Here is a 27514-nt window from a genome sequence, read left to right on the forward strand (position 1 = left end):
ACCTGACAGTGTAGTTCACATTATTTATGTGAACTATGTTAAATATCCATGTCTATCTCTAGTTTTTTAAGTTTATTATAATTAAATATTGAGTTTGAGTCAGGTCGGGTTGAGTCGAGTCTTCGAGTCAACCTGATACACAGCCGAACAGTGAGTTTTGAGTTTCGAACTATGGTGCTTATCATGCTCATTCACTATGAACGTTCAAATACAACATCCATAGTGAGGTGGGGGAGAAGGGCCTTTGCTAGGATATATTAAGCATGGGTGAAAGAGTTCACAGTACAAAACATAGTCCTTGAAACACCTCCTTTCACTAAGGAATCCTCAATGACATTCCCACTTCTACCAGCATCGACAAATCTTCACTCTAGATGCAAGATCACAGATTTCTTAATAGCATATAACAAGAGCCTACTCCAACGGTCTTGGATCATAAGCCAACTAAGAACATTCTTTGAATCACTTTCCACCATCACGCGCCTAGAGAAGATTGAGTAAAAGAGAAAATTTTGAGATCTTTCTTGAAGAGTTTTTAATTCCACCTCATTTAAACCGCCCTCTTTGACTGGAGCTGTAGATGTGGAGACCCCCTTGAATGAACTAATGGATTTTATGGCATCTTAAGGGTGGATCTTCTTACCATTTGGCTGCAATCAATTATCGTATTTCAATTCATCAATGTTCCATTTATCTAGTTGAAAACATTTCCTAGAAGGCGCCCATTTCTCTTCATCATCACTTCTAATGAAAAGCCCATGTTATCACGCCCCGAAATTCGAGTATAGAATGTGCACTCTCGGATCTGCGTTTCAAGTCGTAACTCGTACAGAAAGTGTATTAATTTCGTTTCATTATACAATTATTCAGAAGCAAAATTAATATTTATTTTTACATTCCAACTAGGTCTATTCACAATCATTCACATGAAATAATTTAAGCACCAACATTCGTCCATTCTCGACATCTGTAAACATTCAATCAACATAAATTAGACATCATTCATCAGTCAATACAACTTACTAATGAATACTTATTACAGACCTAAAATAATTCAATTAAATAAAACCAATCAAATGCTTAAAATCTTACAACTAATACCATTATTCATTATATATAAATCATACTATCCTAACAAGTCTAATTCTAATTAAATAATTAGGAATGGTTTAAATGCGATCAATTCCTCTTTTGATGGATACGACTACATCTCACATGTGTCATGTACCAGTTCAGTCACAACTTTTGGTTTCTGCGTTATTCATTAGTTAATTGCTCATCTGTACGGTTTTTCCATCAATAAAAATGTAAGCTGTCTAGGGTTAGTGAGAAAACCCAGTGGTTCATGCTTATTTAAATTAAAATATAATAGAAATAGATTATGCACAATGGTATGCATGCAAATGATGTATGAATATATCAGATGGGATGATCATCCATCTGCTTGGGTTAGAGATCGTCAGCCCGCATCAACCCATTGGGTAAGCTTGGGCATAGTCCGCATCTAGTAACACTCTACAAGGGTCGACATTTCTTCCATGGAGGGCCCCTAGGATCAATAATGCATTATGCAAATGCAATAAATGATGAATGATTTATGAATGCATCATTTTCAACATACAATTATTATAATTCATACAATTTTGCATAGATTAGCATGTGATTTACCGTTGTATACTGTAACGCCCCGAAAATCAGTACCCAAGTACATAGACTTCGATGCCGAGTTCCCGAGTGTTAACCACATGAAAATACATGTGTGACCTTGTACAAATTCACATTCATTTTACACTTGAACAATCAGAGTAGCGCAATTCAAAATTAGTGGATCCAAAGCGAGGAAGAGATAACAAAAATTAATTAATATAGGACTAAGAGTAAAAAAATATAGTATCAATAGTGATGATCGCTCAAAATGAGAATTATATGAGCCACAATAAACATACAACAAAATTTACATATAAAGCATGCCCGATCGGGAACTCTAACATATATATATACACACACAAAACAAGAATAAAAGCAAAACCTTCTAGCTTCGCCCGACGCTCCCAAGGCATCATGGCGAAAGTGCAAACTAATCCAAGCCTACCCATCGGAGGCCTCGATAGAACTTGCATCAACAACAATGCATGGTTGGTGTTTTAAAACACCGTCCCAAGTGGGAGTGAGTAGCTAACTCAGTGTTTCCATTAGTTCAAAGTTATACATGTTATTGACTCAATCAGCGCAATTAATTATAAACAAGAAATCACGTGTTTCCTAAATACTCTTGTTAAATGCACGAATAAATTTATGGAATGATGAATGCACCTTACAATTCAACACTCCCTTACAAGCGACTTCAACACCTATTTTGCAAATACCAACATTCCCTCACAAGCGATTCTAACACCAAATCGTAACATATCCTAGGGTATGCGTGATTAGCCAAGTGATTATTAATTCCAATTCATACAGCACATTGGTGAAGTTAGGATACTGGCGTTAAATCACAAGTACTTATTCGGATTATGCGGTTCATCGCAGCATGTAGCGGCTCCTCACCAATGTCCTTTAATCTAAATTTAGGTATCACCCGTTTATATTACTAATCAACAATTCCAAAGTTACAACATGATACCCAAAGGTATGAGTATCAACCCAGTATGGGTCGTCACTCAAACACCGAATATGATCACTCAATTATGATGTGCGGGCTTATCATGTAAAACCAAATCATCACAAAGGAAGGGACTTGTCACCCAATTTCATTCATGTCCGAGTCATTCAAACGGTACTCTAGCATGGTACCATCGACCGGGTAATTTGACGGGGGTCATTCGAACAATAATCTATTACCTCCATTAGTGCTCACTGCTCACTACAGGGAGGCTCGTCACCCCAGCATAGGTCGACAACTCGGACACGGTATCTCATACCACTATGCCCGGCTCATGAGTCTTAGTGGGATCGTATTGTACTAACGGTTATGAATTAACTCATCCATTGGGAACGTGGTATTGTAGATTTGATTTGGTCATGTCATACATTGTGAACATACATGATCAGCCGACTAGTAGACTAATTTGATTGACCTGAGAGAACCCTAATGTAACCGGCATTGGTTGTAAGCATCCCATGTAGTCTAGCTATCGTCAATCATCCCTGTTCAACCCGGGTTGGTCGAACAAGCCTAGGGTGGCCAACCTAACTCGGGCCACCCCTTGGTTCGAGAGGTTTATCGACTAACCCAACATCGTAAGTAATTCTAAACATCACTAAGGGGCTAACAATTTGTTAGGGAATCATGATAAGATTTCATGTGAAGCCTAAATTTAACAGCACAATCACTCAAGCATTTTATCGAACATATAAACATCAATAATACAACACAATTGCATATGCATTTCATCGAACATGTGAGCATCAATAATATAACATAATCATATTGGCATTTCATCGAACATGTGAGCAACAATAGAACAATTTATTTAATCACTTAGGCATTTTATCAAATATGTGAACATCCATAAGCAAGCAATAACACTTGTTGCGATCAAATCGATATGTGAACATGTTATCATATACTAAGCTATACACAAACAATAAATCATTAACTGAGACCCTCAAGGGTCGAAAAATGACAACATATGAATAATGGTCCGCACCTTTATAATGATTCGCCCGACTCAAAGCGCTCCTAGGATTAGGGATTTGGGAAAAATGATTCTTATACCAATCTAGAAGCAATTAGGTAAGATTCATGTAATTTAATCTAGAAAAACCTACATTGAAAAGTAGGATTCGTTTGTTATCTCTCGATCGCGAGTGGGATGGATTCGGCGAAGAAGAACGATCGATGCTAAGTCTTGATCGAAGGAAACTCATCAAGAACACTCCAAGATCTTTATCCTCTCTCTCTTTGTCTTTTTCTTTCTAGGGTAAATTCATATGGGGAGAAGGAGGTGTAAAATGAAATGGTATTTATAATGCCAGATATTGCACAAATGGCCCCAATGGCCCTGTATTTGTTATATTAACCTTAGAGGGGGTTGTTTCCAACTAATAAGACCCGTTGGAAGGTGTATGGGTCAATTTAAGCCATGGGATACGTGTCCCAATAGGGATCTATATTTGGACACAGTCATCTGATGATCGGACGTGCCTATTAATCAGGAAGGCTATAACTTAGATCGACGGTTACCGATGATCAATCAGGGCTATACGGATATGTGTGGGGAAATGTCTTTAGTCAGCACCCCGACTTTGGTCATGAATTGATGGTCCGAAAGTTACAACTTTGTGAAAAAACAAAGGGACTAGTTTCACTTAAGTTTCAAATTTTCATATAAGGTATTCGCACAACCCAAGCACTCGCCTTACGAGTCTAAGTTGAACGATTCAAGACGCAATCTCGACTCAATTTCTCGCAATGGACGCCAAGCCTACTAAGACGAATATATTTATATAGCTTTGGGTTTAGTGGCCCACTAACGAGTTGTCTAGAGCTTGTTCAAATAATTAAGGCATTTCTAGAATTGATTGGGTAGCGAGATTTCTTGTGCGCAATGATTAAGATTTGGATTAGCTAAATCTATAGTGTAGCCTATTCGCAACTAACAGAAATGACGATTCGGTTATAATCACCGTAAGCCGTTGGTTCTTAGGCTAGAAGGATAAGTGGGTCAGTTTGGTTTATTAATTAAGATCTGACCCCTAATTGTCTCAATTTTTGGTATGTCTTTATTTAATTACGGTTGTCTTGATTATTTAGTAATAGGTCGGTTAGATTTAGGCTATATGTGAACAAATCATGTGGTTAAACTCGATGTTTAAGTGATCGAGTGGATTCATTAACTTCCTACGATTGATTAATCGAATTTGTGCAGTTCTTTACTACTACTACCCGCATATAAGTTAACATCGAGTGTTAATAGTCAATAAGTTACAACATAAGTTAATTATAATGAAAATTTTCAAGTGTTTTTTGAAAATCCAAAATAGTGAAAATCTGGAACATTACATATACATTCACATTAGTTAAAATCAACAACATCATAACGAAACACTCCGATCGGTACATAAATCAATCAAACCATCACAAACAATTTATTTTAATTTCAATAAATCATGTGACATGTTGGGTTACTCACGTGAGCCTAGTAGTGTAGAATACACCAGGTAATTAGGCTGGTTTGAATTCAAAAATTGTATCAATTATATCCACAACATTGTTGTTCATCTACTTATATTATGCGGTGGGGCCCACCTTTGATATACATCTTAGGTGGCCAAACCCTAAATGACTAAATAATTGAAATTTCCATATATAATATGTTCATGAAATTCAATTATCAAAATTTAGATTTTATTTTTTAGATTCTAAAATTGAATATCAAATTATTGATCGGAGTGGCCTACCGGATGATTATATCATGCAGATTATTGAGGTCTTAACATATTTTGTATATACATATTAGAGAATGGTGTGGATCTAATTATATATAAACCGATGGCCCATCTCAACCTTTTATGCCAAGTAATACCAACACTTGCGCAGAAATATGAGCTTTCCTTATTAAACACTTTTGAATCTGACTAATGTGGCTCATCCGATGGTCAGATTGATCTGAAGTTAGAACCCTTACATATTTTGTCCTTAGGGATCGTATGATCTGTATAGATCTAATCTGATCCTACCAAATACACACCAACAGTCTTTGTGACAAGAAACCTCGCATGTGATTTTAAACTTTCATCATCTTTACATCGTATCTATTCACAGATCAATGCAATGAACGTGTGGCCGATCCACACTATTCATTACATAGATTGAGTCAAGTTACATTAAATGCATAAAAATTAATAAAAGAATTGAGAATAAACTTACTGAATCTAAGCTCTCCAAAATCCTCTCTCTCCCCTTCTTAGTTGTCGCAAAGTGTCTTTCTGTTAATATCTAAGTTTGAGTGAAACTCTTCTTATGACACATATCTTAAAAAGAAATGCTTATTTGAGAGATTAAGACTTGAGAGATATAGGGAGGGTTGAGGTATATATAAGGGAGAAGGATTATGAATAAGGATAAGATAGAGATAAAATAGATATATGATAGAGATAAGATATGGGATAAGATAGAAATAAGATAGGGGATAAGATCTTAAATTCAATTTTTCAGGAGCATTACACACGTTGTCAGAAATTCTATATAATGCATGGGGCATTTTCACACCAAGCTCAAGTGGGGTAGCCTGTTGTTCACACCCCAAGTATAGGGTTGCAATGTAGTAATAATCTCGGTAAGACCAAGGTCGAATCCACAGAGACTGAACCTTGTATGTAATTTGAAAGTAACTTGAACTAGAACTATGCCAAGATGTAATCTAAATCAGGAATAATTAAGAGAATAATGGTGAAATACTTTAACTAAAACTTGTAAAATTCAAAAGTGGGAAACTAGGGTGTCAAGGATCTACTTGTAGAGATCAGAGAGATCTATGCTTGATTCATGAACACAATTGAAATCAGAGTCTCATCTTCATCCAGTTGAAAGATAATCCACTAAAATCCAATCTGAACTTCCTTAATTTGATCTAGTTTTCAAGAGATGAGAGGTATGAGGATTATAATTGATTCCATCACAACACCATGCCCATGAGGCAAAGTAAACAACAGAATTTAACCAATCCACAACCAATCTGAAAGAGTTATGAACGTTAGGAAGGATTCCATTATCCAACCGTGCCCATGAGACGATGGTGAACAACAGGGCCTCATAACTTCATAATCACAGTAATGAAAATGACATGCTTAGAGCTATCGTATATCCATTGTAATTTAAGTCACAATAAACCATTAAAAACTAAAAGCATTCCTTATAATCAAATTAGAATAAAAATTAGTTAAGTTTAACATAAATAAAAAGTCTCCCATCACGCTAGAAGCTTCTCCTCTTAGCCCTAGCTAAGAGGTTTAGCTTGTCATAGACACGATGGACTAAAAATCTCTATAAAAAAAACATTAAAGGAAGAAAACTAAAGAAGAGGGAAAGAAAAACTCAGCCAGCCGGTCCTCCTGTCTCTCTCTCACATCCACTTCCCTGTTTCTCTCCTCTCTCTCTCTCTCTCTCTCTCTCTCTCTCTCTCTCTCCTTCCCACGTGCACCAGAAGATTGCAGCTCTCTCTTTCTCTCTCCCTTTTATAGAGATTAGGCAGGTCGGTCGTCCGGAAGTCGGTTGGAGTGCGTAAGTCATGTTTACACAGCCAAGATTCCTCTGCGTAAGTCTTGTTACGCAGTCAAGAAGACAGCGCCCCCAACTCCCCACTTTCCATGCTGATCGGCGAATAATCTCCTAAGTCTTCAGCGAATTTCCCGTCCCTACAGGATGGACGGTGTGGATTTTCTATCACCTTCAAGACAGAGGCCCACAACTCATCCCATCGGAGGCCAACGCGTGGATGCGGTTCGCACTTCTTGTTCGCGATCCGTCCTTCACTCGAACGATAGCTTGGAAACACAGAATAAGACTAGGGCATGGACGGTTTTGTCCTACGATCCCAGTGGACGGATCAGATGATCCTTCCGGACAATCAGAGTGGCCCACCTGGATCACCAGTTCCGTTCGCAAAACAGAGTTCGCGCAGCTTTTTCTTGCGCTGATGATTGGTGGGGCTCATGATCGAAGCCGACCAGGAAATCCATTCCGTACATTAGATTCCTTTCGAATAACCGGTCGGAAATGACGTGTTATGGCTCGAATTCGGTGTGGTCCATCAGGATTTTTACTCTACCATCCGTCCTCCGTTTGGATCCTTCAAGTACATGAAACATCTGAGGAAACCAGACCGCAGATCAGGTTACGGTCGGTTTGACCTCATTAATTTCATGAACGGTGTGGATCATCGAAATGTATGATGATGGTGGCCCACTTGAATCCGTCCGTAAGTCCCTGTGAGATTTGAATTTGAGCAGGAGTCGGGTCAGCGCACGCTGACCGACTCCGCTCGTTCGGTGTTTCGCCGGTGCACAATACACGTGCACACGCTCCTGCAAGCGGGGCCTATTTTTGATGGTTTCCTGGAAAATCTACACTGTCCATCCATTTATCCACCTAATTTTAAAGGGGCTGAGATCAATATTGAGGCATATCCAGAGATCAGGTGGGCCCCAAATCAGCTATTTGGTGGCTGATCTGTCCCTTGGGCCACTTCCACAGAAATCCAACAGTTGAAATTTTACGTGTACGGTTACTTTATGGTCCTCAGGACAAATATAAAGTTTAAGGCCAAACAGATGGTGAGAATCTTATGATCTTGCATTCAGGATGACTTTCAGGCCTTTTTATCGTTGATCACTTGATTTTCTCGGATCTTTGGCATGTAATTTCTTTGATCTACATCCCCTAAGATCCGTCCTTTACTTTGGTGATTTTTTAGCATTAAATCCATGCTATTAGTACCATTTTTCAGTCTGGTCTCCTAAATTCACCTTGCAACACAAATACGATTAAAATAGGCCATTAAACAATATCATATTCGTAAATTCAGGTAATAACTGGAGTCTAATATGCAATATTTAACCCTCAACACCTGTGGGATGCAAGGGCACACTCGGGGTGGGTGGCCCATGTGAAGTGGGCCCCACCCGTGTGAGGCGAGTGGCTCATATGACACAAATTTTGAATCAAAATTTCAATCATAAGATGGAACTTTCAAAATGGAATCTCACCTTCAATTCCTTCGCAATTTTTCGCATTTGGGGTGTTGTTCTCTACTCTTTTGCAACAATGGATTTACAATCGTAGATTACCATAACTTCGATTGTGTTTTCATTAGATGTTGATTGTCTCATTATAAGTCACTCTTAATCAACATCTATTGATCATGATGTTATTGTAGTCACCGTTGGCCTTTTGATCTTCGCACTTTGGCTGTTGCAGAGAAGATAAAACGTTGTTGGTCATGACCGTAAAAGTGCTCATCTCTGTGGACATCAAGTCATCTGTAGCCGTCAATCCATCGATCCATCCATCCATTGAATGATTTCCTAATTCAATTGAATCATTTTCTAATCCAACCATGAATCCATTAGTTGATCCATTTGTGGAGTCTTAAGGAATATTTCTATGATGGATTCACTTAGAGGCATCCCATTTGTATACGTCCACTCTTTTACTTATTCCTCATGAGACATTTCTTTGTATTCATAGGTTTACTTTGAAAAGCATTCGCTCCTAAGTTAACCTTGCTTTAATAAAATTATGGTCTATGATTTGGGGTTGTTTATTGCCATGAATATGTTTACTAAGAAAAATCTTGCCCCATATCAAATGGCAAAGTACCGAGAGAAAGGAGGATGAAAAGATCAGCGTCTTCTTTCTTAAAAATAAACCTCGTATCCACGAGGAAGAGAGAATCCACGCTACTAAAAAATATCTAAAAAAGAAATTATTATTAAAAATATGAATAATGTTTTGTTACAAAGCCATTTCATATGACTTTCGGAATCTTTTGCGTGACTTACAAAATTTTTAGCCTTAAATTTATCTTTTTCAAAATAGTAAACATTTATAAAATAATAAATTTATTAAAAATAAAATACATCTTTTAGATTTACTTAAACTCTTTTCCATTATTCAAACAAGGACTTTAAACATAAGTATACTTCTTTGGACCATAGAACACTTTAAAAATAAAAAAATCATAAATGACTAAAAATAATAAATTTTAACTTTAAACTTAAATTTATCCTTAAAAACTTTCCGTCCATTTTATTTATAAATAGACAATTAAAAATTTTACGGTTAAATTTCCATTTCTAGCTGCTTATTTTTATATGTGAACATATAAAAAACCTATCTCAGATGATGAAAGGCTCGGATCTCACACACATGTTACATTGTGACACATGCACCTACATGTGAAATTAACACACCTTGATTGATTATAGATATCAATCTTGGCTACTTGTACAAATGGCACAAGAAAGCCCAACCGTTTTTTGGTGGGCCCCATCATTTGGAAGTCATACGTGTCCCACCGTAGTCGGATTGATTTGATAATCATAACCGTCCATCAATCAACATTTGTATGATGATTTTGGAAGTTATTTTAACCATCCACTTGATTGATAGCCGCTAACTGCTTGACCTGATTTTAGAAACAGGTCCATAACAGACCACACGATTTGGACGGTGGGGATTGAGGCACATACATGCCACCTTTCCCCTTCGAAACTTTCTCAGCGTATAAAATTGCTCACTCTGATGAAATCTGGACCGTTGGCAGTGGTTCAATCCTTTGTGGTACATGAAAATCAGGTTTACACCTGAATAACACCAGTTACTACTCCACCCCATGCCCTAATTCCAAGTGGCCAGATATGAAAACACCAAACGCGCGCGTGAAGTTTTGAGCTTTCTATAAGGTTGGAAACGGACGCGGTTTGGCTAGCGAGGCCGTGGAAACGGATTGGCTACTCCCCCTGCCACCAGCCAATGGCTGATGGTCGGTGCTCTGTGGGCCCTAGCATGATGTAAGTGTTTCATCCATGCCGTCCATCTATTTTTTCAGATCATTTTATGGTATGAGACCAAAAATGAGATATATTCAAATCTCAAGTGGACCACATTACAAGAAACTGTGTTGAATGAGCTTCGACCATTAAAAACCTTTTGGAGGCCATAAAAGTTTTGGATCAAGCTGATATTTGTTTTTTTCCCTTCATCTGGGCCTGTATGACCTAATCAACAGATTGGATGTCAAATAAACAGTACAGTAGGCCTTAGGAGGATTTTAATGGTGGATATCCAATCACTATTGTTTTCCCGTGGTGTGGTCCACATGAGATTTATATACCATAATTTTTTGTATAAAGCCCTAAAATGATCCGTAAAATGGATGAACAGAATGGATGAAACACATACATCATGGTGGGCCCACAGAGCACCGACCACCAGCGACGGCGCTGGTGGCTAGTGGTTGGTGCTACGTGGACCCTACCATGATATATGTGTTTTATCCCCACCATTTTGAAAGATAATTTTAGGCATTGATCCCAAAATGAGGTATTTGCCATCCTTTTTAGTTGTAGGACCACCAAACAAAGATTTCCTGACAAAGCCTTTTTTAGGAAGTTCCTGGTACGAAGGTGGGTCCCACTGGGATACTTGTCAGAAATCCACCCTGTCCGTAAAAAGTAATTAACGGTACAAACTTTTATCCTGGCCGTTTATTTGGTTTGTTATGTTGTGGTAGAGACTTTGAGGAGTTAAATGACCTGATTTTCCATGTAGGAAGATCTTAAACAGAGTAGTTCATGATGTATGTGTTATATCTAAGCCGTCCATTTGTTTCACCGGTTAACTTTAGGGCATAGCTCAGATATAAGTCAAGTCCAAATCTCAAGTGGACCACACCACATGAAACAGTGGGGATAACGACGGCCACAATTGAAACTTACTGGGGCCCATTTTAATATGTATTTGCCATCTAACCTATTCATTAGCTTACTCTAACCATTCAATCAATGGCCATAAAAATATTCAGACAAAAACATCTGAAGTTTGGGAAATGCTTTGGGGTCCACCGTCCGTTGGGAGCACATCCTAACCGCCTGAAAATGAAATTGACTTTCTGTTATGAACTATTTAAAAGTAAATAAAAGATAAACGTACAGATTTCGTGATTCGTGTGAATCCGTACACGTGGAGCCATGGTTCCGTGATCCAAAGCATTCCAACCGTTTATTCAGTGGCCACAGGAAATAATGTTTAATAAACGGTCGGACGCGGATTGTATGGGTCTTATCCACACCGTCCATCATTTTTTTCGTATCATTTTAGGATATGAGCCCGAAAATGAGGCAGATCCCAGGCTCAAGTGGACTATACAATAGGGATTAAACTCTACCGTTGAAAACTTCTGGGGGCCCACAGGAGTTTTGGATGGAGCTGATATTTGCGTTTTCTCTTCATCCAGGTGTATGTAACTTTATGAATAGGTTGGATGGAAAATAAACATCACGGTGGGCCCTAGAAAAGTTTCAACGGTGAGAATCACTACAACGCAGCTTCCTTTGGCGTGGTCCACTTGAGCCCTGGATCTTCCTCATTTTTCGGTCCATATCCTAAGATGATACGAAAAAATGGATGGACGGTGTAGATAAGACCCATACATCCCGGTGGCCACTCAAAGCTCCCGCCCGTTCCCAGCTGGAGACTGGCGGTGGTAGGACGCAATTCGCTTTCCAAACGGTCCATGTTCGCAGAAAAATATCTGAAGTTTGGAAAATGCCTTGGCGCACTCCATCCGCTATATGGCCCATCTCATAAACGGCTTGGATCATCTAAAATTGGGGGCGGACCCATCCACTGTTGAAGCTTTTTGGGCAATCAGGGATGTACATCAGTACAAAAATCACAGCAACCAATCAATCCTAACCGTCCAAATAGCGGCCATCAAAATGGACGGTAAAAGCAGTCGTTCCAAAAGGTCCAAATGGATTTACATGAGAGCAGTGAACCACTCTCCATTATCGTATCGGAATCGTCTAAAACTACAGCGCAAAACACCCAAGCTGTGGGGTCCACCATGTTGTATATGTAAAATCCACTCCGTCCATCAGGTGAGTATCGCTATTTATACCATACATTCAAAAGATAAACCCCATTAAAATCTAATATGGGCCACATAAATGGGACCACGAAAAACAGTTCTGTTTCACACTGATTTTTCTACTCATCTTCATCCTGGTGAAATACACCTGATTAACGGCTTTGATGAAAGATAAACACCATGGTGGCCCCACACAGAAACCTATCGGTTGGCATCCCATCCCCATTGTTCCATTTGACGTGGCCCATCCGAGCCGTGAATCTAGCTGATTTTTGTCCTGAGGATCAAACATCAAGGGAAAAAACTAGATAAACGGAGTAGATTTCACATATACAACCAAAGTGGGCCCCACGTGTTGCAGAAAAGCGCAAATCAGGAATAGAAAAGAGAGGAAGGAAATACTCTAATGCACCAAAACAACGGTATATAGCCCAAAACAGGTGTTGCAGAAAATCAGAAAAACTCATTCCATATGCATTTTTAACGGAATGTAACGCTATAATACACCGAAGCAACGGTGTATAAACCTGTCAAAATTTGAAAAGCTTCTCTACCTTTTCAATGTCTGTGGTGAAATAGAAGAATCTGAAGCGAATGGAAAGAGTCAGATCTCTCAAACAACTCTACGATCTATACATTCTCTTTGTATATCTCTTATCCGTGCATTTCCTTATATTGAGTTTCCCTCTTGCATTAGAAATCCAATTTCCTACCTGCAACAACACACCAACAGCAACAACCACAACGATCAAAACAACAGCAGCAGTAGGGTTTTTTTTTTTTTTTTTCGGCATTGTACCTGTTTGTATTCGAGACGGGAAGAGAGAGCGAGTTCCTGCTTCTGTTGGGAGGATGCGTACGGATTCTCTATGTTTTCTTCGAGCCATTGTCTCAGCACCTTCACAGATTCCTCTGGGAGACGTCTGTTTCCGCCTACTTTCACAGATTCCTCTGGGAGACGTCTGTTTCCGCCTGCTTTCACAGATTCCTCTGGAAGACGTCTGTTTCCGCCTACTTTCTTCTTCTCTTTCTTTCTCTTCTTCGATGATTTTTTGATGCGGAGGAATCGGCGTTTTCTGCCGCAGCTTCTGCTGTCGGTTTCTTCTTCTTCTTCTTCTTCTTCTGCTTCTTCTTCTTCGGATGGATGGAAGGAAGGAGTGTCGGAAGTGACGCCGCTGCTTCTGAGGGCGTCGGAGAGGGTATCGGGACAATCCAGACCGTCGAAAGACAGAAATTCCGATGGCGATGCTGGTTGTGGGTTGGGAATGAGGGTTTCAGACCAGGGATTGGAGAGGATTGTCCTATTTAAATGGCTTCTCGGCCTTCTACTTGCAGCGAAAACGATTGGAAGAAGCTTCGGCTCTTCTTCTTCTTCGATGAGGTTCTGAGCAACTGCCTTTCCTTTTGATTGGAGGGTGGAGGAGGATAGATTCGTAATTTTGGTCGAATCGGTTTGGGAAGGGAAGGAGGGTTTGGTTGGGGTTGAAGAGGAAGTTGGGAAAGGAGACCATTTCCATTCGAGGAGCTGAGGGAGTCGATCGAACACTGCGTTGAGCTTCTCCTCCTCGGATGGCGATCGCAACGGCGATGAAATCTGAGCCGTCCGTCTCGCCTCATCTGGGGAAGAAGGCCAGGTGGCCTTGATGGTGGTGGGGCTTTTTCTCGGATTACAAGCCCAATGGTACATTCTCTCTCTCTCTCTCTCTCTCTCTCTACAACAGAATGCAAATGGAATGGAAGCACTTCAAGTGCGTGATGGAACGCCTGCATCCCTGGACAAAATGCACGGAAGATCGCTGACTGTCGGTTCGTGTCTACGAGATCCGGGTCGTTCATCTGAGCATGGAGCCCACCTTGAAGTATGTATTATATATCCACGCCGTCCATCCATTTTTCCATATCGTTCTAAGCCATGAGCCAAAAAATGGAGCAGATTCAAATTTCAAGTTGGCACACCACAGTAAAAAGTGGTGATTGATCATTAATAACTTTTTATGGGCCACAAAAGTTTTGGATCAACATGATATTTGTCTGTTTCCTTATCTGTGAACTTATAATCAGATAGCAAATAAGCATCACCTGGGAAGTTTTTAATGGTAGATGGTCAATCGTCATTGTTCATGTGGTGTGGTCCACCTGAGATTTGGATTTGCTTCGTTGTCGACGCCCTAGCAAATGAGCTGGAAAACGTATGGACGGCGTGGACATACAATGCATATATAAGGTGGGGCCAAGGTCAGGGCCGCACCTGATCCGCTCCCCTGTTCTTCCTTCCAAAACCGGGCACAAATGCATCGACTATTGGACCGTGTTGGACGTGGGCTTGCGGCTGAGATGATGACCTGAACCAACTGATTTTCTGGCCACCGTAAAGATAGTGGGCTCACTTAATGAAGGGATAGATCTTTAAGGATCCCCTAACACCAGGACCTGGCTAGAGATGGACGGTCATATAACAATGCTATGTAGGACCATATTGATGTATATGTTTTATTCATCGTGTCTATCTATTTTTATGGGTCATTTTGAGACATGAGCTCGAAAGGAGTAGAGCCATATTGGTATATTTGTTTTATTCATGCCGTATGTCTGTTTTTATATATTAAAATGAATAAAAAATGAAGCAGATTTAAGAATCAAGTATACCACAACACGTGAAGCAGTGTAGATTTAAAGACGAGGGAAGTTTAGGCCAAAGTCGATATTTAAAGTAGAACTTTATGTACAGTCTACTTGAGTCTTAGATCAACCTTTATTTAAGACTCATGTCTTGACATGACCGTCAGGCTCTACTTAGGTGTGACCCGAGCCTCCCGCGCAAGTTTTATATATATATATATATATATATATATAAAAGAGAGGAATGCTCACCTACCTGATCACGTGAGCACCCATGTGCATGATCAAAAACGGTCCACGTAATGCTAACCAGCCTAATTTTCAACTTATTCAAAACCCTAAGGGGGCGTTTGACACATGGATGGGATTAGGTGAGATGGAATTGCACCAATTCCACTCAATGTAAAGGAAGAATGGAAAAGCTTGGAATTAGATTAGATGAAATTGCATTGGGTCCGGTGCCAATTCCACTCAGTGTTAGCAAGTTTTGTAGGTCCTACCAAGATGTGTGGGCTATATCCACACCGTCCGCCCATTTTTTGAGATCATTTTAGAGCATGGGCCAAAAAATCAAGTAGATCTAAAGCTCAAGTTGACCCCACCATAGAAAGCAGCAGGGATTGAATACCTACCGTTGAAAAAAATTTTGGGGCCACATAAGTTTTGGATCTATCTCATTTTTAGGCCCATGCCATAAAATGAGGTTACAAAACAAATGCGATTTGTTTTGTAACCTCATTTTATGGCATGGGCTTAAAAATGAGGCAAATCTAAAACTTATGTGGCCCTAAAGAAGTTTTCAACGGTAGGTATTCAGTCTCTGCTGTTTCTATGGTGTGGTCCACTTGAGCTTTAGTTCTACCTCATTTTTTAGCCCATGCTCTAAAATGATCTCGAAAAATGGGTGGACGGTGTGGATATAGCCCACACATGATAATAAGACCAACACAACTTGCTAACATTGAGTAAAATTGGCACGAGACCCAATGCAATTCCATCTAATCTAATTCCAAGCTTTTTCGGTCTTCCCAAACATTAAGTGGAATTGGCATGGGGCCAAATGCAATTCCATAGGTTGTTTGGCGCATGGGTTTAAATGAGATTAGGTGGGAGTGGGTTTTAAAATCACATACATGGTTGTAATGTCTTGTTTGGAACTCATATAAGATATGGGTTGTGAAGCCTCTTCTTGGAATCAGCGTCAGGACAAGGGTTTCTACAATTCTACTTTGGGTTTCGTGTAACTAGTGGTCGGTGATATGTGAACCTCACCATGATGTATGCGTTTTATCCATGTCGACCATCCATTTTGAAATATAAATTTAGGACTTGATCCAAAAAATGAGGTAGATATAAATCTCGGATGGACCACACTATGGGAAAATAGTAGTGATTGAATTACTCCATTAAAAACCTCATCAGGCCAACTGTGCAGTTCACTTGAGATTTAGATCAATCTCATTTTTGGACTCATACCATGAAATGACATGGAAGATTGGGTGAGCGGCATGGATGAAACACATACATCATATTTGGGCTCACAGAGCACCAACCAGTAATGGCAAGATGAGTAGCCAGGCCAAGCGATGTGATCAGATGGCAATTACTAACATGGTGTAATCATTACATTTTAGTAATTCCATTCCACTCACACCCCTCTAATCCCATGCTTCAGACACCCCTAACTGGCTATGGCAAAGAGAAATACAAATGGAGTAGATATAGAATACACATGAGATTTGAACGGCGTTGGTTCAAAACTGTTTTAGCCCACGAGAATTTAAGGTCAATCACCACTATTACCTACTGTATGATCCACATTAGATTTGGATCTGCTTTAAACAAATGGACGGCATAGATTTAGAATACATACATCAATGGCTGTAAGTCGATATTTACAGTAGAACTTTATGTACAGACCCCTTGAGTCTTAGATCTACCTTTTTTTTAAGACAATGTCTTGACATGGCCGTCAGTCTCTACCTAGGTTCCTACCTATGGAATAGGAGGGCTTAGATTAGGTGTGACGCGAGCCTCCCGCACAAGTTTGTGTGTGTGTCTATATATATATATATATATATATATATATATATATATATATATAAGAGAGAGAGGAATGCTCACATATCTTATCACGTGAGCACCCATGTGCATCTTTGTACACATGCCATGGGTACAAAATTAAAACTGATGCTAACCAGCCTAATTTTCAACTTATTCAAAACTGCAAGGGAGTGTTTGGCACATGGTATGGATGGGATTAGGTGGGATGGAATTGCGTTTGGTCCTATGCCAATTCCGCCCAATGTTAAGGAAGAATGGAAAAGCTTGGAATTAGATTAGATGGAATTGCATTGCGTCGTGCCAATTCCACTCAATGTTACCAAGTTGTGGAGGTCCCACCATGATGTGTGGGCTATATTCACACTGTCCATCCATTTTTTGAGATCATTTTAAAGCATGAGCTAAAAAATTAAGTAATTCTAAAGCTCCAGTGGACCCCACCACAGAAAGCAGTGGGGATTGAATGCCTACCATTGAAAACTTCTTTGGGGCCACATAAGTTTTAGATCTACCTCATTTTTAGGCCCATGCCATAAAATGAGGTTACAAAATAGATGAACAATTTGGATATAACACATGTGTTATTCTCAATAGTTTCAAATGATGGTGAGTATATTCATTCAATGTACCACTGTATTACAAAGATAGCATGAAATTAAGCTTGTCCCATGGTAATAGGTAACAATTCCTACCATATGCAATAATTACGTTTTTTTTAATTCCATCCCACCCAATCCTTCCCAATACCATGCGGCAAACACCACCTAATACGGTGGTACATTGATTGGATATACCTACTATCATTTAAAACTATTGAGAATAACACATATGTGTTATATCTAAATCATTCATTTGTTTTATAACATCATTTTATGGCATGGGCCTAAAAATGAGGCAAATCCAAAACTTATGTGGCTCTAAAGAAGTTTTCAATGGTAGGTATTCAATCTCCGTTGCTTTCTATAGTGTGGTCCACTTGAGCTCTAGATCTACTTGATTTTTTGGCTCATGCTATCAAATGATCTCGAAAAATGGGTGGACGGTGTGGATATAGCCCACACATCATAGTAGGACCTACACAACTTGGTAACATTGAGTGGAATTGGCATGGGACCCAATGCAATTCCATCTAATCTAATTCCAAGCTTTTCCAAGTCTTCCCAAACATTGAGTGGAATTGGCACGAGACCAAATGCAATACCATAGGTTGTTTGGCGCATGGGTTTAAATGAGATTAGGTGGGAGTGAATTTTAAGATCACATAGATGGTTATAATGTCTTGTTTGAAACTCACATAAGGAATAAGCTGTGAAGCCCCTTCTTGGAATCAGCGTCAGGGTAAAAGTTTCGGTAATTCTACTTTGGGTTTCGTGTGGCTAGTGGTCGGTGATATGTGAACCTCACCATGATGTACGTGTTTTATCTATGTTATCCATCCATTTTGAAATATAATTTTAGGGTTTGATCTCAAAAATGAGGTAGATATAAATCTCAGGTGAACCACACCATGGGAAAATAGTAGTGATTGAATTACACCATTAAAAACCTTGTAGGGCTAATTGTGCGGTCCACTTGAGATTTAAATCAAACTCATTTTTGAGCTCATACCATAAAATGACATGGAAGAATGGGTGAACAGCATGGATGAAACACATACATCATGGTTGGGCTCAGGGAGAACCAACCAGTAATGGCAAGACGAGTAGCCAATCCGTCTACCAGACATGAGGTGGGATGGGCTCAAGCGATGAGATTAGATGACAATTCCTAACATAGTGTAATCATTACATTTTAATAATTCCACCCCACTCAAACCCATCTAATCCCATGTTCCAAACACCCCTAACTGGCCATGGCAAAGAGAAATACAAATGGAGTAGATATAGAATACACATGAGATTTGGACGGCGTCGATTCAAAACGTTTTTAGCCCACGAGAATTTTTTTAAGGTCAATCACCACTATTACCTACTGTATGATCCACATTAGATTTGGATCTGCTTTAAACAACTGGACGGCGTAGATTTAGAATACATACATCAATGGCCCACGGTGAGAGCCGCACGAAATCCGCTCCCGGGATTCGATATCTAAAGTTAGTTGGAGGCGAGCACTCCCCTTCTCTCTCTCTTGTACCGGAATCCTCTGCAGCACTGCTTTTTAGGCTGCATGTACAGAACCAGCTATGTCGGCCCAGTACGTTGAATACGTAAAATCCACTCCGTCTATCAGCTTTTATCCTTGATTCCAGGTTATTTAGTCATATCCATGACTCACGTGAACCACACCACAGGGAACGAACGTTGGACATGGGATCCCAACCACATGTCGTGTACGGAACCACCACGATCTGCATCTTTCATTAAATCTGTTAATCAGATGTAAATCATAAGAAGACAAATGTCATCCTAATAAAAAAAAAACTCAGCTAAGCCACACCAAGCGAACTTAGAAGTTTTAAGAGCCATTTTTATATTGTTCTAATGATGTAGCCCACCATGAGTTTTTTTTATTATCAGGATGATACTTTGTTAACGGTTAAAATAAGGATCATAATCTGATGGACGGAGTAGATTTTACAAATACCACACAGTGGGCCTCACAGAGCCTGTATGTTTTACGCCCTGTATAAAACATGTGTTTGTAGATGATTCCGGTCTCTCCGCGCAGTACGATCGTGAGGACAGATGCTGAGACGTGCCTGTGAAATGCTCCCTCTGTCGCACGCGCAGCGAAAATGACTGCTTCACACGTGCCAGGCCGATGCCGCGACGTCCCTCCGATACGGTACCTACTAGGTCGGGGATAGTGAGGGGGCCTCATCTGAGGGGGCGTAACACGTGTGAGATGCGTTACGAACATGGCATGTTGGTCCACGTATCAGGAAAAAGGGTACAACGTTCCAGGTTTAACGTCGATGGCGTAGTTCATTTGATTAATGCACTATCTTATTTTTCATTTTGACGGTGCGCCTTACTTAAAGAATGGACAGGATATTCGGCACGTGTGACCTTAGGTACTATTTGACGTGGATGAAATCCACTCTGTCAATCAGATACACTCTCATTGTTTGGCCTTCATCACAAAAATCAGGCTGATTCAAATATGAACCCCACAGTGGGTCCTGCACGAAATTAACGGTGGGCATTTCATCCCAACTGTTTTCCATAGTGTGGCCCACACGGTTGTTGCATCATCGTGTTTTTTTGGGACCCGGATTGCGTACTGAGTAAACTCTGTGGGGTCCACAATGATTTACATTTTTTATCCACTCTGTAATCCATTTTAACATATACTTTAAGGGTTCTGGCCCAAAAATAAAGTATATCCAAATCTCAAGTGGACCTCACCATGGGAGCAGTGTGAATTGAAATTCTACAGTTGAAAACTTCTTGGGTCTTGACACAAAGGTTTTGGATCAATCTGTTCTTTATGTTTTCCCTTCATCTATGTTTGTGTGATCTCATGAGCAGGATGGATGACAAATAAACATCGTTGTGGGCCTTAACAAGGTTTCAACTATAGAAGTCATTATTCTCACTGTTTCCTGTGGTGTGGTCCACTAGAGCTTTGGAAATGTTTTAATTTTTGGCTCAACCACTAAAATTAGCTGGAAAAATGGACAGCGTAGATAACTCACACGCATTAACCCGACTGAGTTTACTCGGTACGCTTTTGAGTTACTCAGTACGGTAAAAGCGTACTGAGTATTTTTTATTTTTTCTTTTGGGTTAAATAGCTAATGGGCACTGCTTCGGTGGATCCCCGTAACCACGGAGGTTGGTGGGACCCCTGACTGACTGGGGCTCACTGTGATGCATGTGGCTTAATTCAATACCGTCCAACCATTTTGATGGCTCGTGGTAGGGAATGATCCAAAAAATGAAGCTGACCCAAATCTTAGGTGGACCATGCTACAAGACACAGTTGTGATTGAATCCTCACCGTTAAAAACTTCATGAATTTCACTTGAATGTTTATTTGCCGACCAACCTGTCAATTACCACTGTTTCCTGTACCGTGGTCCATATGAAATTTAGATCTACTTCATTTTTTGGGATCATGCCTTAAAATGAGCTTTCAATCCCGATGAATGGCATGGATGTAGACTTGTAGTCACATATATCACGGTGGGCCCCACAGTCAGGGTCCCACACCCACCCCGGTGGATCCCGACCCATAGCTAACATGCGGCTTACATAATGTACGGAGTAGATCTCATGGAAGTTTCACCAACGGATTTTTTTTTTTTTTTTATTATTATTTTTAAATAGCTTGCAAGTATGGGGACCAAATACCGGTGTCTTTACCTGAAAAACCACAGAATTTGTAGAATAGCGGTTTTTAGCTACACGCGTGCTGTTTGATACGTGTACCCTTCAAATTTAGTGTATTTAATCCTATGTAACACCTGTTTTACGTGGTGTGCAAAACAACAACTATGTAGTGTCCACCATGTATATATGTAAAATCCACTCCCTCTATTAGGTTTTATCTTCAAAGTTACGCCCCAGAAATAAAAATAATCTTCATCCACAACTCCGATGGACCACACCATATGGAACAATTGGTATGAAAGGCCAACCATCCATTTATGTGTGGGGCCACCATGTTGTTTATATTTTATCAAACCGTTAATCAGGTGTAGCTCACCAATAGGAATATAATATAGAAAAATAAGCCTGATATAATGCCAAGGAGGGCCACAACTTGTGAACTTAGTGGTTTTGGTAGCAATTGTATATAGTTTGCATTGGTTGTCCATATGAGAATTTAATAAGGATTTTATTCTATATGAACGGTCCAAATAATTTTTCTCACCCAATGGACGGAGTGGATTTTACACATACAATATGGAGGACCCCACAGATCTTCGGTATTTTACGCTCAGTGCTAAACAGGTGCTGTAGACGATTCACGCGTGTAATAAAGGAGTCCTGCGCATGAGAGTAGCGAACTTAATCTTATACTCTCCAGGAAGCGGATTGCGTACTGAGTAAACTCTGTGGGGCCCACCGTGATTAATGCATTTTATACACTCTGTCCATCCATTTTACCAGATAAATTTATGGCTTGAGACCAAAAATGAAGCATATCCAAAGCTGAATTGGACCACATCAAAGGAAACAGTGTGAATTGAAATTCTACCGTTGAAAAATTCTTGTGGGCAACAGAAGCTTTGGATCAAGCTGATATTTGTGTTTTCCCTTCATCCATGTCTGTGTTTTCTTATGAACAGGTTGGATTACAAATAAACATCACTGTGGACCCTAGAAAGGTTTCAACGGTGGAAATCATTATCCCCCCTGTTTCCTGTGGTGTGGTCCACTTGAGCTTTGGATATGCGTCCCTAAAATGAGCTGAAAAAACAAATGGACGGCGTGGATAAACCACATACATTCAGGGTGGGCCCAAAAGAGTTTACTCGGTACGATAAAAGCGTACTCTGTAACTCATCAGGCAATCCGATTTCCACCCTCCAATTGTAAATGGGACACCTTTGAATGCGATCAGGGCCGTCCATCTACTTTGGTTCCACCGTTCACATGAAAATCTAGCTGATTTGAAAGGCCAAAGCTGCAGAAAAAGATATTGATTAGAGATCCAAGTGAATGTGGCCTAACTGATGAAAGGGCCATCTCTATTTTCTGGATTCGTGGCAGTCCCTACGTGGCTCACATGACTGACGGCCCGGATGTTGTTATTCGTAACAATAAGGATACTTTTACTAACGTAGGCGAAAAGACTTAATGTGCATAAAATCCACGCCGTCCATCTCGTACAGCACCCTTGTCTTCGGCCGTTGATGACAAAAATAAAAATGATTCAACACTCAGGTGGTCCACTTCAACACTAGATAGGCCGTCCCAAAAATTTTACCTAAAACCTCTAAAATGACGTCGTATGGCCCACCTAAGTTTTACAGATGCTAGGTTTCATTACAAATATTTTCTGTGATGTGGCCTACTTAAGTTTTGGATGATCATGTTTCCTGTGTTCAATGGTTAAAATGAGGCGATGTACCTGATGGACGGAGTGGATGTAATGTAAGTTCCACCCACGTAGCTCAAGTATCCCGGGTAGGTACCTAGCTCGAGTTACCCTAGCTCAGCTCTATTTGGAGTGGCGGAAAGCCTGAAACAATGCCCAGGCGTGTCACGTGCAAGACCGGCACGCGCGGCAAACATACCCCGCTCTTATGCCACGCCGCTTACTCTAATTAGTAATAAACGCTGTCCCAGAAGGGGAACGGATTAGGTACCACACTCTTACAGTGGGGCCCACCTTGATGATTTTATGTATATCCACGCCGTCCATCTGTTTTTTCAGACTAGCATCTGCAAAAATTAATCAAATCCAAAACTCAGATGGACCACACCACAGGAAACAATGGTGATTGAACACCTACCATTAAAAACTTCCTAGGGCCCACTGTAATTTTTATTTACCATCCAACCTGTTGATAAGGTCAAGAAGGCATGGATGAAAGGAAAATACAAAGATAAGCCTGACTCAAAATATTTGTGGCCCACAACGTTTATAATAGCCATTCACCACTATTTCCAGTGCTGTAGTCCACATGAGATTTGGATCTATCAGATGCTAAAATTAGCTTGAAAAAATGGATGGACAGCGTGGATATACAAAAAGTTCATAAAGGTGGGCCCCACACGGTCAGGGTCACTAACAGTTCTTACTTTTTTTTTTCTTTGATTTTTAATCTTTCTTAAGATAATATATTCTTTTCTTGTTTGGTTTATCATCATTTCTATAAGTTATTAAAGTTACATCCATAAATTACTGAGATCCTCTATGGGGCCCACTTTTAATTTTTCGTCCATCAACGATTTATTGGATGGTTAAATATCATTATATACAAAATTGAGTTTTTGGGAGGGATTGATTATCAAAGGTAGACCCCACAAGGTAGATATTTCGATTAGGCTTTCATTTAAGATCAATGGTCTGATTGTGTTAATCTTGAAGATCAAAGGTTTGGAATGGACCAATATTAATGATGAATTGTTTATTTGGGCAAAATTGTAGATGAAATGTTTAATTGGGTATCATTAATGATCAACGATGTAATTAGGCCAAAATTGTAGAACCTCCGTGACCATTTATGAAGGTTTGAGCAACCCACGGTGGTAAGTGGTCATCATAGGTGAGGGAACTAATGATGAATCGGGATAGAAAGTCACCGCTGTTAAGCTTAACAATGAATTAGTGCCTTTGCACTACCCCATATAAGAGTATGTGTTACTGGATACTAGATCTTGATAGTAGACCCTTTCAACACTTGCATTGGAGGATTGCTTCAAGTCCTTCAATTGAAAGGCTCATCATGTTTGGTCCTGATCAACTTGTGTATATACGAACTTTGTTTAAAATTTAATTTAATATGCCGTGGCCCTCCTTATGAAGTTGCTCTAGTGGCTACATATGTGTGAATATGATTGGGGTACATGCATTAGGGTATGGTTAAGGTCCATATGGTCTAATAAGAGATCCAGTAGTTGCCTAGGAAAACTTTTATAATAGATCTTATTAATTGAACCATTTCGTCAAATTGTTTTTTTTATTGAGCCTAGCATTAAAATGGTTTTTTACTATGTTCAATCAGTTAGTAATGGTGAGGGGGTGTCAACAAGTAGTTTTTATGTGTGGTTGGCACTTCAACTGAGTATTTTTGTCCTCTTCCTCTTTGCATGTATCCTACGAACGTGGTATGAGAGGGATTGTGTAATAAAGGCTCTACATGGCTCACCATGATGACTACATAATATCTACACCACACATCTATTGCTTCAACTCATATTAGGATATTAGCCTAAAAATGAAGCAGACCTAACACACAAACCCAAATCAAGGGAAAACACAAATATCAGCTTGATCCAAAACTCCTATGACCCTGAAAAGTTTTCAATTGTAAGCGTTCAATCCCCACTATGTTCCAATGGAGTCCACCTGAGATCTGGATCAACCTCATTTTTGGGTTGATTCTCTAAGATAAGCAGGCAAAAAAAGGATGAACGACATGGATAAAACACATACATTATGGTGGAGTCTACATAGCTTTGACACTAGATAGCTAGCTGGTGTTGGGGTCACTGGCCAAACCCACCTCCATTTTAACTAGGTTTCAACCAGTGGGATGGGCCATTTGGTCTTTGGGCCTGGTCTATTTTTTAGTGTGATTCGTGTTTTAGGCTCCTTAAACAACCACCCATGGGTCGGGTCTAAATGCTCAGGCTCAATAAGTCATTGGGCTCTACTTGGGTCCTATTTCACGAGTTTGGCTGGTGAGGCCTAAGTGCATGCAATGTCTTTTAATCACAAACATATTTAAATTATGTGACGTATGCATGTCATGACTAGCTTTGGACAATTTTACGCATGCAGTTAAGACCATGTTTGGATACATTGAGTTGAAAAGAAAACAATCATTCCATAATGATTTTTATGAGAACTATTAAAATATATTTTTGAATTTTGAATTTTTGTTTAGACAGCAAGTGAAACTCTCATTTTTCAACCATTTATTTATAGGATTGCAAAACACGAGCAAGTAAAAGTAGGTAAAAATCTTATGGTAATTCGCAAGAGCTGGTATACATACATCTACCTTATGAACTATCATGAAATTTATGTCTAAGATAACCACAATGCACATATTTGACATCCCCATCACATGCACTTAATTTCAATAACATAGACGTACAACAGTCTCCAAACATATAACAGTGATTCGTCTTCCCTCCCCTTTCATCTACTTGACTCTACCTATGCTGAATAGGTTAGAAGTTAAGAAAGTAATGTCAGAAGGTGACATAGTACAAGCTTTCAATTTGTTTGGATACCAAAGAAAATATTTTACAATGTACTTTCCTTCTTATTATATGATTGTCTGGATTACATAGTACAAGCAAAAGTTGTGAAAATATTACAGTGCTCTATAAGAGCCCGGGAGGCACATACATCTATCTTATGTATTATAATGAAATCTATGTCCAATGTAGTCAGGCCATGCACCTATTTGATGTCCATATTACATGTATTTTGATTAACATGGATGCACAACACATTGTTATTCAATTCAGACATGTGGTCTCGCGTGTAATGAACCACCCAATTTCAGTTAAACGTGTGCGAGTTTGTAAGTGTCGAGCATGCCAGAGTATCATCTAACTCGAATCAAATTGAATGCCTTGTGACCCCAGGTGCCAAGATAGACCAATTAAGACCGAGCGTGTGAAGATCGGTCATCTATTAAACTATTGATTGGTAAGGTGATCAAACAATTTGTAAATGGGAGGGTTGCTCCTTCAAATGGATTCTTTTTACCTTGGAAATAAAGACTTTTTTTACAATGGTGATAGCTTAATCACATTCATCAATAAAATAATATAAAGATAAAAAATAAAAAACTACATGCTAATTTTATTAATCTAAAGATATATGAAGTACAATTACCAAATAAAGTGAAGAAAGCAAAATAAATTGCCAATGGCAATTCAAGCTGATGAAACAGTTATAGTCCTTACGACCTATTTGGGAGCATAGATTTGGAACCCCTTGGATTTGAAACCCCCTGGATTTGAAATACTCCTATTGTGTTTGGCACCCTGAATTGTGAATTAACTTCAATCCAAAAGTAGCTATGCATGATATATTTACAGGGGCTTGAATTTAATTACTAAATCAACTTTAATATCTCTAATTAGTGAGTGTATGTAATATTTAACACAATGGTTGCAATAAGCCCATTAAAATATATGATTTGCCCAAAAATGATGAAATTATAAGTCTCGGATGGGCCACAAGCACAAAATCATGTCCAAGTGACTAACCAAAGATTTTTAAGCATTGATTTACATGGACAATGTTTGGCCGGTGCCGATCATCATATTAAAGTAATTATAGTGATGCAATTGATAATCTAATTATTTTGGGACATCATTAGTGGGCCATGTGCCCAATAGAATAATAACTCGGTTACATACTTGTTACACAAGCAACTTTTGGAAGGATTTTAGATGTAATCCAAGATCTCACCGTGGATTTCAAACTATTTATAGTGCCACCCCCCCCCCCCCCCACAAAAAAAAAAAAAATCCATGGTGCCAAAAGACCCCTTATGGTTTTCCAAACCCGGATAGCCATGAGATAGTAGCGAAAAGAACCTTGACGGTCATGAGATGGTCGTGGTTTTAGTCAACAAGTCATAACAAAAA

The 27514-nt window shown here is 39.5% G+C and overlaps 1 protein-coding gene across 2 annotated transcripts; it reads right to left on the minus strand.

Moving 5' to 3' along the window:
* Nucleotides 1-11456: 11456 nt before the first annotated feature.
* On the minus strand, nucleotides 11457-14304 carry LOC131247411 (uncharacterized). 2 transcript variants are annotated; one of them, XR_009171716.1, is made up of 3 exons: nucleotides 13396-14304; nucleotides 13151-13309; nucleotides 11457-11595 (listed from the first exon to the last, which is right to left on the minus strand). XR_009171716.1 is itself a non-coding variant. In XM_058247714.1 (2 exons), exons 1-2 carry the CDS (start codon nucleotides 14281-14283, stop codon nucleotides 13220-13222), a joined length of 978 nt encoding a protein of 325 aa, XP_058103697.1. In that variant the 5' UTR covers nucleotides 14284-14304; the 3' UTR covers nucleotides 13006-13219. The 2 variants fall into 2 exon arrangements, 1 of the variants encoding a protein (XP_058103697.1); XM_058247714.1 differs by lacking the exon at nucleotides 11457-11595 and having other exon boundaries at nucleotides 13006-13309.
* Nucleotides 14305-27514: the final 13210 nt, after the last annotated feature.

Source organism: Magnolia sinica, chromosome 5 (assembly GCF_029962835.1).
Source record: "Magnolia sinica isolate HGM2019 chromosome 5, MsV1, whole genome shotgun sequence".
Taxonomy (NCBI): Eukaryota; Viridiplantae; Streptophyta; class Magnoliopsida; order Magnoliales; family Magnoliaceae; genus Magnolia; species Magnolia sinica.